We start from the raw sequence: 13,096 nt of genomic DNA on the forward strand, positions 1-13,096 counted from the left end.
CAGCGTGGTGGCAGTCGCCAGTCCGTCCGCCGATGGCAGTCAGCCGCGGTCCACGTGGGGGGCCCGAGTCCCCTGCGCCAGCGGGCTGTGTTTCCGTGAGCGCCAGGACATGTGGCCTTAGCCTAGCCAGTGAGAACCCGGAGGGTCTGAGGCCAAGGGGGCTGGTGCCCGTGCAACCAAGCCCGGAGTCAGGTGAAAGCCTGGCGTCCCGGCGTCCATCCCCAGCTGCACGAGCCTGTCCTAGCGGGGGCAAGCCAGCTCAGCCGCCCTCCGGCTGCTCAGGGAAGGGGCCCTGCCCCAGCAACCAGAGTCAGTGGAGCCTGCCTGCCCCCCCCCGGTATGGGGCCTCGGGCCTAGACCCCAAGTCGGAGGAACCGCATCAGGAAAGCATACAGGCGCCGGAGTCTAGCCGTACAACAGCCTCACCACCCCCCGCCCCTCCACCCCAGGTACTGTGGCAAGATCTTCCCCCGATCAGCAAACCTCACGAGACACCTGAGGACACACACCGGGGAGCAGCCATACAGGTAGGAGCCGGCAGCCCTGGGTCCGGTGAGACAGGGAGGGTGGGGTGGGAGCCGGCATCCTTGTGTCATGTGGCTCCTTGGCCCCCCTGCTGACACCACAGCCATCCTGGGCCCTGGGGCCTTCTAGAGATTAGGCAAGAGCTGCCCAAGTGGGCTTCCTGAAGTCTTGCCCACTCCCAGAGTGGGGTGCCCGGGAGCGGCTGCCCACCTGCCGCTGTCGCCTGGGGCATTCAGAGCAGCACTGGCCAAAGCCAGGGCCCAGGGTGGGCTGTTGGGGAAGCCTCGCTCCACCCGCTCCCTGCTCAATGCCCCGATAGTGGCCAGTGGGCCAGGGCAGGTGCCTAAGGAAGGGCGGGCAGTGGAAAAGGAGATCCGTGCAAATTCGGGTCCCAGCCCAGGGTGAGGTGTCCTGAGAGGTTCACCTGCCAGCCCTGGACAGAAGCCACGTGTCTGCTCCCCTCCTGTCCCCTCCATGCTGGGCTTCTGCCTGCAGAGATGCAGCTGGACCGCAAGTCCGCGTGGGAGCTGTCCGCCTTTCCTGTTCCCAAGCGGGGAGACAGAGGCTCAGACCATGACTGGCCCAGAGTCAGTGTTCATGGCGGCTCCAACAGCCCCTTCTGCCCCCGCAAGAAGCAGATCCTGCTCCTTGGTCTGGGGGCCTTTGTCAGGCAGAAGGCTGGGGTGACAGGGACCCCACCCAGGGAGGGGCCTGAGAGTTGGCATTTTAAATGAGAGCCCCAGGTGGTGGTGACCAGGGGGCAAATCAGGGAAGGTGCTGGTTTAGATGCCACGACCTCACCCCAGGGTGTGCCCGGTCTGGTGAGCGGCTGTCGCTGGGAAGAAGGAGCTTAGCATGGCTTTGGTTGGCGGCAGGAGACGGCTACAGTCTGGACATACGGAGGCCCCCGCTAGCCCCACACTCAGTGTGCATCCCCGTCCCTGGGGAGGCCGGCCACGTGGGGAGCCCACCGGAGCTGTGGTCCCATGCCCCCCCAGATGTAACAGGCGCCCCGACCGCCACAGGGCCGCGTCCTCTACAGAGCTGGGTGCCCCTGCGGGCCCCCCGCCCACACCCCCGAAAGTGGCTTACAATTCCACAGAGGCTCGCAGAGGAAGGACGGACTTGGTCTGGCCTCCTGCCTGAAATGAGAACCGCCTTCTGGACAGTGTTGCGCGTGGGAGCCCCCAGAGGGTCGGGCTGTGTTTATAGAAGAATTTAATTACCATTGATTTCTTTTGCTTTCTCCAATCTGTGAGTTTCGGCTTGCGTAACAGTAATTGCTTTGAAAGTTTGCGTTGCAAATCCTGACTTTATCTGGCTCGGGGCAGCCCTGAGATGGGGAGTGTGGTGCTTGTGACTTCTTCTGCCATCCGGCTCACTTGGGTCATTGGAGGAATTTAAACTGGAAGAAGAAAGTTCGCCCGTCATCCACCCATCCGTCCGCAGAAACAGGCTGTCCCCGGGAAAGGCCCCACCAAAGGGGAAAGCCCCCACCCCCGGGGAGGCCGATTCGCCGCGCCTGCTGCTGGCCTCTGAGCTCGGCTTCAGGCCGGCCCCACTTGTGCCTGCCACCACGTGCACCCCTGAGGCCCCTCGCGAGCCGGCTGTAGGGTGACAGTCAGACCAGACAACCCGGGACACTCTTCGTTTTCCATCCTTGCCTGAGATTATGTGAAATCGCTTAGAATGTCTTCCAAAGCCCCGATTCCAGGCGAGAAAGCCCCTTCCATGTGACCGATGGTTTACTTCCTGGAGAGAAGGTCAACTCTCCTGCCAGGCCCGCTGTCCTCGGCTAACGGCTTCTCCAGCTTAGAGATCCTGGCCTCAGGCTGGGAGACACGGTGCAGCTGAACACACTCAGTCCCTAAGGCTGGGGCAGGGAGGGCTTGTTACGACGTGGGCTGGACGGACAGAAGACTGGCCTCGGCAATGAGGGGGCTGTTTCTCGCCTCCTTCCTGGAGGCCATGCCCGGGGTCCCTCCGGGACGCTCCTGGGCAGGGCCGTGGCCACGCTCTGGACACGTGCCTTTGCGGGCTGGCCTCCGTGCTCCTGTGGGATGTGAGGTTCTGACTTTGGGGACACACAACTCTCCCTCTGCAGCTCGTTTCCTCCCCGTGAGCGAGGCCCCATTCCCCTTCCTCTGGTGGCCCAAACCTGTCCCCCTGCTTTCTAGCTCTGTTTTTCAGGGCTGGATTTCAAAAATGTCTTTTCTTCCCTTGCCCTGCACTCCCTGGGACAGCTGGTGTGGCCCGGCTGGGTCCCGGGGAGGACGCTGCGCCCTCCCCCGCCCCGTGCTGGCCACCCCCACTTCGCTGGCTTCCCTGGGGGGGTGGGGGGTGCCTCGGTCACTGCAAGGTCCTCTCAAGGCCCTCCTCTGCCAGCGCGGCTGGCCACTCCCCGTCGCAGAGACCTCAGTGCCATGCCGTTGCTCGAAGCGAGGCCATAAATTCCCCCGGCCGCTTGTCAGCATGTTTACAACGCAAATCCCAGCTGCTCTGAAAACTCGGCTCCTGGAAGCCCGGGCTCACTGCTCCCCTAAGTCTCAAATGGGCTTCTTGGTCTGGGCCATTGATTTAGATCAGAACCGGCAGAGGGCCACACTCCTGTCTCTGCAGGAGCAAACTGAACGCGCGGCTCCCCGTGCCCCCCTCCAGCCCCCCGGAGATTGGAAAGAGAGCCCTGTTTCTGGTCACAGGAAACAACCCTGTGCAACCCCGTCTTCTACTCAGGCCTCCGACCGTTTGGGGACCGTGCAGCACTGTTAGGGGGAACCTGTCAAAACCTTGCTGGCTTCCCGAAGAAACACGGCGGGGGTTGCTGTGCGCAGGTGGGCCTGAGCCCACGTTTGGACGGGCCCCGGGGAGGCCCATTCCCTGGGCAAGGGGCGAGCACCCAGACCGGCTTGGCCTTGCATTTGGTCCTTCCTGAGCGATCGCCGTGAGGGGCAGGACGGTCATCTGGGAGCCTGACACCACGGGGGGCAAGGATCCGTCCGTGACGGAGTGAGACAGTGCGTCCTGGGACCTAACGCCTTCCCTTCTGGCCCCTCATGTGGGGGAGCACAGGGCTACCAGGTTAACCGGGCCCACTCGGAGTGGGGCCGAGCACTGGTGTGCTGGGGCCGAGCACACAGAAGGCAGAGGGTCGCTCGGGAGGAGGCCGGGAGCACTGGCCCAGGCTGCTCCTGACAAGATCTCAGACGCTCCTGGCCCCCAGCTGCAGAGGAAGCCAGAGTCAGCGAGGCCGCAGCCAAGGAGCTCCGGAAACTGAATGAGAGAGTGGGAGACCCGGGGCCCCTCTAGCAGGGGCCTCCCTGTTCTCTCCGGGTCCATCGTCAGGCCCCAGGGGAGAATGAGGCAGGAGGTCAACCTCCCCGGACAGTTTCACAAAGCTGCCCCTCGGGGCTGAGAAGGCTCGGCTCCTGGCCCAGCGCTTGCAGCCCTGGAGGCCCCGCGCTGGTGGGGGCCTGCGTCTTCCTGCCTCGGGGCCCCCCCGGGTGCACCGTAACCGTCCAGACTGCCCTCACAGGGGTCACCGTGCAGCGCCACGAAGGCCGCCTCACACAGGCCTGCTGGCCCCGCCGACACCGCCCTCCGGCACAGCTCGGACCCAGGGCGCGAGGCCTGGGTTCTGCACTGAGCGATCGGGGTCGGGGGGGCCTCCGGTGGGAACTCCCCACCACCAGGTCAGGACCGGTCCCTGGCACCTTCCAAGCCGTGCCCCACGCGTGCGCCCTGCGGGGACCTGCTCCAGCCTCCTGTCCCGTTGCAGGAGCGTGTTTGGGCCCGTGGGCCCCTGACGGCCTGGGAAGCCGCCCTGGCAGGGCTGAAGCCCAGGAACGCGCACACACGACACGTGTACACACGCGTGCCCCGGACGCCGCCGAGGCGCTCAGCGCCCGGGAGCCGCTCGGGAGGCCGCGGGGCCTCGGCTCCGAGTTCCGCCACCAGGAGGCGCTGGCGCGCGGCGAGGCCGTGCCGACCCGGGCGCGCAGTGCTGTGCTGCGGCTCCCCGCCCCCCTGTCCCGCCGCCGGGGCTGCGAGCGGCCGCGGGGGCCGCAGCCCCGCGACCCCCCCGGGCGCTGCTCCCGCCGCAGGTGTCCTGTGGGCACGACCCAGGCCGTCGGCCGAAGAAGCGTCTTCTCCAGGTTTCCCGGCGCCCGGGCTGGCGGTCGCCGTCGAACGGGAGCGTAGGAGGGACGGGATCTCGAGGCGCGCGGCGCCGTCGCCCCAAGGCCGTGGTCATTTGCCGTCCTTGGAACAACGGCGGCCGGATGGGTGGCGAGACGGGGAGCCCCGCACCACCTCCCGGGGAGTCCGACGCTGAAGAAGGCCTGGGCAGCCCCCGAGCCCCCCATGAGCTGGCTGCGGCTGGAGGGCCCGCTGGCGGGTCCCAGGCGGCGGCCCCCGAGCGGGGCGGGGCCTCTCGGTCGGGGAGGAACGTTACCCGGAGCAGGTCTCCTCCTGGGGGCGGTGGGCGCGGGCCGCTCCCAGGGTCTTTCCGTGGTGCACGGCCGCCCCCTTGAGGCCGCTGGGGGCATGTGTCCTCGGGCAGGGCCTGGAGCGGGACCCAGACGCGGAGGCGGGAGACTGCAGGCCGGGGAGGGTCCCCCGCAGCAGCACGGACGGTCCACCCGCCTCCTTCACGTCAGTGGGCGGAGGACCGCTTCCTCCTGCCCCCAGGGCCTTGGCGGGCTCAGCCTGCCGCCCGGGGCCGCAGCGCCCTGGGGCACGGCGTGGGGGGCACCGGGGTCCGGGCCGGGCTGCGAGCGGCTGCTCTGAGACGCGTGTGTTCTCCAGGTGTAAGTACTGTGACCGCTCCTTCAGCATCTCCTCCAACCTCCAGCGGCACGTGCGCAACATTCACAACAAGGAGAAGCCCTTCCGGTGCCACCTGTGCAACCGCTGCTTCGGGCAGCAGACCAACCTGGACCGGCACCTCAAGAAGCACGAGCACGAGCACGCCCCAGGTGCGGCCAGACGCTGTGATGGGGTGGGGGGGACACCAGGAGCTACATCGGGGAGAGACATCAGGGGAAGCGCCGGGAGACAGAGAGGGGGTGGGGACCCAGGAGAGGGGAGCAGAGAGGGGGAAGGGGAAGGCGGGAGGGGATGGGGAGACAGGGGACTGTAGGGGAAGCCAGGGGAGGCAAGGGGAAAGGAAGGGGGATGGGGAAGCCAGGGGAGGGGAGGGAGGGAAGAGGGAAAGGAGAAATGCGCCTGCTCTGACGCTCCCCTCCCCCCACACAGTGAGCCAGCACTCCGGGGTCCTCACAAACCACCTAGGGACCAGTGCCTCCTCCCCCACCTCCGAGTCCGACAACCACGCACTTTTAGACGAGAAAGAAGACTCCTATTTCTCTGAAATCAGAAACTTTATTGCCAACAGTGAGATGAACCAGGCATCAACACGAACGGACAAACGGTAAGAAATCGATTCCAGACCCCGAGAAGGCCTAGATCCAGAGCCCACCTGTGTGGCCACACCCAGAGGAGCACCTCTGCCAGCACTGGCCCCCAGGGTGCCCCCAGACGGGACCGGGGCCACAGCAGGGGGGAGACTGATGGGCATCCATTCTGTCCCCGGCTCTGCCACCTGCAAGTGGCCCCGGGGAGGGGGGCGGCACTTTAGCAAGTACTGCCCCCACCCCCCACCCCCGCCTCCCAGTCTGGGTCTGGATGGGCGAGCAAAGTAAGCATCCTGACCAATGACAGGCGTGGTACTCTGGGTGCCGCACCAACGTGTTGGCCTGGTTTGGCGTGGGTGTCAACGGTGGGCGGCAAAGTGCGGACCAGGCGAGGGCTCCCGCCGTGAACCCTGCTGCGGTCTGAGAGTCCAGACAATCTCCATTTAACCCGAGGCACTGAAGGTCCCAACAGGAGTGTCACACACACACATGCACATGAGACCACACAGGCACGCACACATGTACACACATGCATGTGTGGGAGAAGCCACAGGCACGCACACATGTGCACACACACACTCACACACATACGTGTGTGCACGAAACCACCGTGTGTACACAGGCGTGCACGCACATGCACTGGCGTATGTGTGTGCGTGTGAATCCACACGTGTGCACACACATGCGCGTGTGTACACACATGAAACCACGCGTGCATATACGGGTGCACGTGTGCACTCAATGCACGCACAACATGCACATACACACACGCACACTGACACATGCACACGGTGACATGAAAACGGCAGAATTCACATTCGAGACGTAGCAGGTATCCTGCACAACGCTGGATCCCAAGGCTCAGCCAGGGAGGGGCATTTCCTCTGGGGGCCCGCGGGGAAGGGCGCTTCAGACCCCGCAGGGAGACATTCTCCTGGGTGAGCACTGGTGCCAGACCAGCTGGCAGAAAACCAGAGGCTCTCCAAACAGCAAGAAGCCTTGGGGAGCAATCGCCTAATTCTGCAGCGGAAAACTGAGCCCAGCGAAGGTGGGGGGCCTTGCTCCAGCCATCAAGCCAGGCCCAGAACCTAACAGCCAGAGCCCCACCCTTAGACAGATCTGTGCACCGCACACACCCCCAGCCCCACCCGGCCCGGCTCCATGCCCACCCACCTCCAGCGAGGTAGGAGGGGTCTCAGCACACCCGGATCCCTCCAGGACAGGCCGTGTTTTCGGTACTCCTAGGGGATAGGGCCGGGGGCACGGGGAAGTCTTGTTGAATTTATAAATGAACGTGGCACTTGGACTTTGTCTGGGACCATCACATCCTAAGTCATGCCCCCCGGAAGGTGATCTTACCTGCCAGCCAGGTAGGGCCTGGGGTGGGCTCCAAGGAGGGTGTGGTGGGAGAGGCTGGCTGCAGGCTACTTCCCAGAGTCTGAGCCCCGCTCGGCAGTGGGGATTCCGGTCCGGGTGCCACCTTGCCTGCTCTGCTGTGGACAGAGCGCCCCGTCCATCCCAAGCTGCCGGCTCGCATGCCATGGTGTCACGGGAACCTAGATCCCTGCCCCTAGGGGGAGGCATGGAGCCTGCGTTCAGAGAAAGTCACAGATGTGAAGACCTGGGTGCCAGGCCTTCTAAGAGCCGCAGACAGGCAACGAGACGCAACCAGGCTGTTGAACACCATCCTTTGAACCGAGACTCCCTGCGTCCAGGACAGAGGCCGGTAAAGAGCCTACAAGCATTTGCAAACGGCGTCCGCCATGGGGAGCTCGGGCCTCCAGGAGCACCAGTGAGGCCCTCGCGCTCGCACCCAGGTGGCAGGACCAGCTCTCCGCCGTGAGGAAGAGGAGGCCTCTCCAGGAAACCCACTAGGACAGAGGGAAGAGGAGACGGCCCCACCCTGACCTTCACAGCGGAGCATCTCACTGGGGCTTTCCCGACAGCCCCTGGTGGCGGTTCAGACAGGAGACTGGCCCCAGATCCCTCCGGAAGCCCCAGGGCAGAGCTGGCCACAAACCCAGGCCCTCAGATGGCCTATCCCGCTGAGGCCTTGTCCTGGGTGCTGGGGAGCCGCCAGGAGATGCCCCACGTCGTGGTCAGGAACGAGAACCATGATCACAGGTGACATGGATCCATCAGTCTGTGTGAAGTGGTGAGACGTTTGGGGCCAATGTCGACCTTATCCAGTTCCCCTCTCAATCGGTTTCCTTCTGTCGACCATCAAGGAGAATTTAGGGACAGGCAGGCTTCCTGGTCCTATAACCTCTTGAACATCTGAGCTGAATTTTGTCCCCCACCAAATCCTAACCCCTAGTATGTCAGAACGGGGCCTTATTTGAAAAGAGGGTCTTTAGGGATGTAGTTGGTTAGGACGAGGACATCGGGGTGGCCCTCAACCCCACACAGTGTTCTAAGGGGAGAGCGGGACACCGACCACACGCAGGGAAGCATGGAAAGATGACAGAGCTGGGGGAATGCAGAGAAGCCTGTCCCCAGGGGCGCCAAGGACCACCAGCCGGGGCCAGCGGCTGCGGCCTCGGGAGAAAGCAGGCCCGCCGGTGCCTGGGTCTCGGACTCCAACCTCCAGATCCAGATTCAGGAAGAGACGGGTTCCTGGGGTTGATGCACCGGCCCGTGCAGGGTCCCGGCTGCCCCAGGACGGCATGTGCTGCAGGTGGCTGTTTGGAGGACAGAAGTGCAAGTACTCTCGCTGCCTAGAGGTGCCGCCAGCCTGCCGGGTCCCCCTCGATCCCTGCCGCCCCTCCCCCGGCACCCCTGCTTGATGCAGGCCTCCTGCCAGTGGACAGATCGGCCGTGGGGGCCGCGCTCCCTGCTCCCGGAAGGGCTCGTATGTAGACCCGCACAGTGCCCTTGGGTTCGATTAAACCTGCAGGGGGCTGCCTGGGGAACGTAACCCATGTCCTGGCCCCCAAGTCACCCACCCGTGTTGTTTGTCCCATCCGCTGCATAGGGGTGTCCCCATGTCACCATGAGGGCACGGGCTCTGGCCTGCAAATCACCCAGTGGAAAGCCAGAGAGGGGCAGCTCCCTGGTCCCGGCCCGTGCCACTGGGCTTCAGGGCCCTTGGTGGTGGACAGACATGTTCTAGCGACAGCACAGGTGACCCCTGAGGAGGGGAGCGTCGGGCAGGCTTCTGCCCATCTGGGATGGCAGGTCACCTCTGCAAAAGGCAAGGAGGGAAGATGAGGATGGCTGAGAGCCTGGCCACCAGGGGTGTCCGTGGCCGGCCCGTCTGCACGAGCCACTGGGTCTGGAGCCCGGAACTCACTCGGAAAGCCTCCCGCTCTGCCTCGACGCCAAGAGCAGGACTCCTGTCTCCCCCGACTGCCGCGGACAGATGCCTGTGGGCCATGCGAGGTCAGAAGGAACGGGTGCCCAGATTTGGGCTCAGGAGGTGTGCGCCCGCCCTCCCCGTCCCCCCCTCCAGCGTGCTGCACACCTGCCAGGTGGCCCCCGGGCAAGCGGCGTTTCCTGGAGAAACAAGAAGGCTCGCCCTCGCTAGCGTGGACTCTTGCCTTTTAAAAACGAGGATCCAGAGTGGAAGAGTCTGAGCCAGCTGGAGTGACCCCGAGGGAAATGGTGGGGCCCGGCCTGCAGGACAGAAGCGTTCAGTCTCTGAAGCAGACCCTTCTGGGCGGCCCCCCAGCTGACAGCGGCCCAGCACTCGTGCTGCGACACCCCGGGCGCCGGACCTCCCAGCTAGGGAAGGGACCTGTCACTCTGGGTAGCCAGCGTCCTTACGTACGTCTTCGTGGCTGGCCAGGAGGAGTGAGCAAGGGTCAATCAGCAAACCTCCCCAAGGACACCCCTTGTGCAGTGCCCAACCCTGGCTCCAGCACCTAAGAACCCCTCCCCACCTGACGGGCATTGGCTTCCTCCTCAACACACACACCCGGCATCCCTGGTGGCCAGTGTCCCCTCTGGCATCACAGGAGGCCTGCTGCTAAGGCCCCTCCCTGCAACACCCTCAGGGGCGCCCTTCTCTCCTCGGCCCACTCCACAGGGGCGGCGGCCAAGACCATGACCAGGAACGCAGACTCTCTTCACAGAGGGTGAGGGCAGAGCCGGCTGTAGCCCGGTCGCCGGCCTTTCGGGGTCCGAGGCCAACTCCCTCCCCTGTCGCTTCAGGCCGGAGGCCCAGGACCTGGACGGCGGCTCCCAATGCCCGGGCCTGGCCAGCGGGAAGCCGGAGGACGCGGAGGAGGAGGAGGAGGAGGAGGAGGAGGAGGACGATGACAGTCTGGCAGGGAAGTCCCAGGGTGACCCCGTGTCCCCCGCGCCGGAGCCCCAGGGCGCCTACGAGGACGAGGAGGATGAGGAGCCGCCCACCTCCCTGGCTGTGGGCTTCGAGCACACACGAAGGTGGGGACCGGCCCTCCGTGGGGGTGGGGCCTGGGCAGCCTCACGGGCTGGCGCCCCAGCTTCATGAGGGCGGCCTCACCCTCAAACCACCCAGGACCCCACCATCCCCCGCGTGCGCTCACCCCCATTCCCAGCAGGCATCTCCACCGTGGGAGGGGGGCCCCCCACTCGCAGGCCCAGGTGAGCCCCGGCCTGAGGAAGGGGGTCAGGGCCCAGCCCACCTCTCAGAGGCTCCCTCACTGGCCAAGGCCTGGAGGCAGAGTGTGGGAGGGAGAGGCGGGAGCTGCAAGGGAGCGGGTCCGGCCGCCCCACTGTCTCTGGTGGTGGGCCCGGGCAGTGACGTCCAGCCCCGAGCCGGGCTGTGCACAGCTTGGAGGCAGCCAGCTGGGGCCCTTACCCGCACGGCCCGACTGCACCCCCCCCGCCTACATCTGGCACTGGGGGTTCCCCTGTGTTCCAGACCCTCCTGGGGAGAGCCCTGCAGGTCCAGGAGGCCTGAGCTCCAGGGAGGCCAGTCACCCCTGGCCCCGGGTTCCTGGGAGTCCCGGCCCCTCCAGAGCTGCCTCCAGACCCGTCCTCCACTCCCTGAGACCCGGGTGCCCCGCCTGCTGCTTGCGACGTGTGTGCACGTACTCACCACCCTCCACGCCCCTCTGTCCGTCCCCCTCTTGCATCCATGTGGCTTCCGTCCAGGTGTCCGTGTGTCTGTGTGTCCGTGTCCTTGTGCATGTGGCTCGTGGAGATGCCGGGGCGTGCATGCCGGCACGGAGCCCACCGTGGGGCGTCAGAGGCCCGACCGGCTAACGCCAGGCCCCTCTCCCCGGTCATTGGCGCAGGTGTGCTCAGGAGCGGCCGGGCGGTCTGTTGGCTTTGGAGCCGATGCCGACTTTTGGGAAGGGGCTGGACCTCCGCAGAGCAGCTGAGGAAGCATTTGAAGTTAAAGATGTGCTTAATGCCACACTAGGTTCTGAGGCCCTAAAGCAGACACTGTACAGGCAGGCTAAGAACCAGGTAGGTACCCAGCAGAGCCCCCCCGCCCCGGCACCCCCAGGCTGGAGGTGGTGGCCGGTGCCTGGGGCACAGCAGGACCACGGTCCCCGGGCCCACTGCATCAGCTAGAGAGACACCCAAGTGACCACTACTTCCCCGCAAGCAGGGGTGGGGCAGGGAGAGACTGAGACCGGCGAATGTGAGCCGGGTGCTCACAGGGGCGTGGGGCACTGTGCTCTCGTCCCCCGTGGCAGGCGTCCACGGGCAGCTGCCCAGCCTGGAAGCTGTGTGGGCCTCCCTCCCTCTCTGATTCGAGCAAGGCTGGCAATGGCCCAGGCTTCTCTTAAAGGCAGCTGTCCTCACGCGGTCACTAATTCCCACCTGGAACTGTGACAGGGTCAGCGAGAGCACCCAGGCGGGCCTCAACCCCGTTCCTTAGTGCAAGTGGCCACAGGGCCCTGCTTCCGGCTTCCATCCATCTGGAGGGGCAGGGTCTCAGGTCAGCCCACCCAAGTCTCAGCGAAATTTGTCTGCGTGTTTGTCTTTGTCTTTTACTAATCCTGTCCCCGAGTGTAAGCCTGGGTGGGAGGAGGGTTGGCCTATCCCCCACCCTGCTCTGCTCTGAGTGGAGCCCCAGGTCCCATGGCCTCGTGCCCTGTGGCTCCACGGAGTAGCCGTGCTCCCTCCTCTGGGCTCAGCTCAGACGGGCCATGCATCTGCTTCCCCGGGTAGCTGTGTGCTGTCCCCACAGCTGTCCAGACGGGCAGCCCCCAGGCCCACCAGACAGGGATGGCCTCTTACAGACGACCAGGATTTCCGGGGCACTTGCAAAAGTGGGGGAGGGGCAGAGAGGTGAATGCAGGGGAAGCAGCAGGGGAGACCCCGTGCATGGAGGCCAGGACCATGGCACCTCGTCCCTCTGCACGGGAGCCCAGCTGACCTGCGCACAGCCCCCAGCCCCAGCACCTACCACATCTTCCTCTTCCGGGCCCTAGGGGAGACTCTGACCTTTCCCCTCCCAGTCTGGATCTGGGCAAGACTGAGCCCAGCCTGAGGCAGTGGGGGGCCAGGAAGGGCCAGCCTGGGATCTCAGAACCCCAGCTCACCTGTCTGTCCTGTGTGTGTGTGTGTGTGTGTGTGTGTGTGTGTGTGTGTGTCTTCTCCCCGGCCAGGCGTATGCAATGATGCTGTCCCTTTCCGAGGACGCTCCTCTCCACACCTCCTCCCAGAGCCCTCTGGATGCTTGGTTGAACATTACAGGAGCCACGCCGGAGTCTGGAGCCTTTAACCCCATCAACCACCTCTGACGGGCCCAGGAGGGGCCGGGGTCAGAGTCCAAGAAGGGCGACCTCAGGGCCCCATCGTCCCCACAGACATCCCAGCTGTGGAAAACGGAGAAGGGAGCCTCGGGGAGCGGCGTGACCTGGGCCAGAGAGACCTCCCTCCCCATCACCCGCGTCGACCAGTCCTCAGCGTCCGTCCCCGCTACACACACCATGGCTCAGCTCTAACTTTTCCAATGGAAACTCAGAACCCAGGAGTCCCTGAGCCGTCCCGGAGGCCCACCGTCCAAGAATTGGTCTTAAGAACAGCGTTCCGGAAGGGTACAGTGCAAGGCCGGCCTGGCAGCGGCCTCGCGGGACCGACCCCGTGGGTGAGGGCAGGGTTTGAACCCCAGACTGAATGAAGGCAGCGGCCCCTAGGGCACCCGCGGGTGTCTCAGGGAGGACCAGACAGACGTGGGTGTGCTCTTCAAAGGGAGATCGCCCAGACGGTTTTTTTAT

The 13,096-nt window shown here is 65.1% G+C and overlaps 1 protein-coding gene across 8 annotated transcripts in view; it reads left to right on the forward strand.

The window, feature by feature from the left end:
• Positions 1–12,745, forward strand: part of PRDM16 (PR/SET domain 16) — a 296,791-nt gene extending 284,046 nt beyond the window's left edge. For 7 of the 8 annotated variants that reach the window (XM_032863208.1, XM_032863211.1, XM_032863213.1 and 4 more), the window contains 6 exons: positions 450–527; positions 5,329–5,498; positions 5,779–5,953; positions 10,089–10,322; positions 11,159–11,333; positions 12,485–12,745. In XM_032863208.1, coding sequence (XP_032719099.1) covers positions 450–527; positions 5,329–5,498; positions 5,779–5,953; positions 10,089–10,322; positions 11,159–11,333; positions 12,485–12,619 — 967 coding nt within the window. In that variant the 3' untranslated portion in view covers positions 12,620–12,745. The remainder of the gene's footprint in view (positions 1–449; positions 528–5,328; positions 5,499–5,778; positions 5,954–10,088; positions 10,323–11,158; positions 11,334–12,484) is intronic. The other variant, XM_032863216.1, reaches the window with a different exon arrangement.
• Positions 12,746–13,096: the final 351 nt, after the last annotated feature.

This window comes from Lontra canadensis, unplaced genomic scaffold (assembly GCF_010015895.1).
Source record: "Lontra canadensis isolate GAN:19392208 unplaced genomic scaffold, GSC_riverotter_1.0 scaffold25, whole genome shotgun sequence".
Taxonomy (NCBI): domain Eukaryota; kingdom Metazoa; phylum Chordata; class Mammalia; order Carnivora; family Mustelidae; genus Lontra; species Lontra canadensis.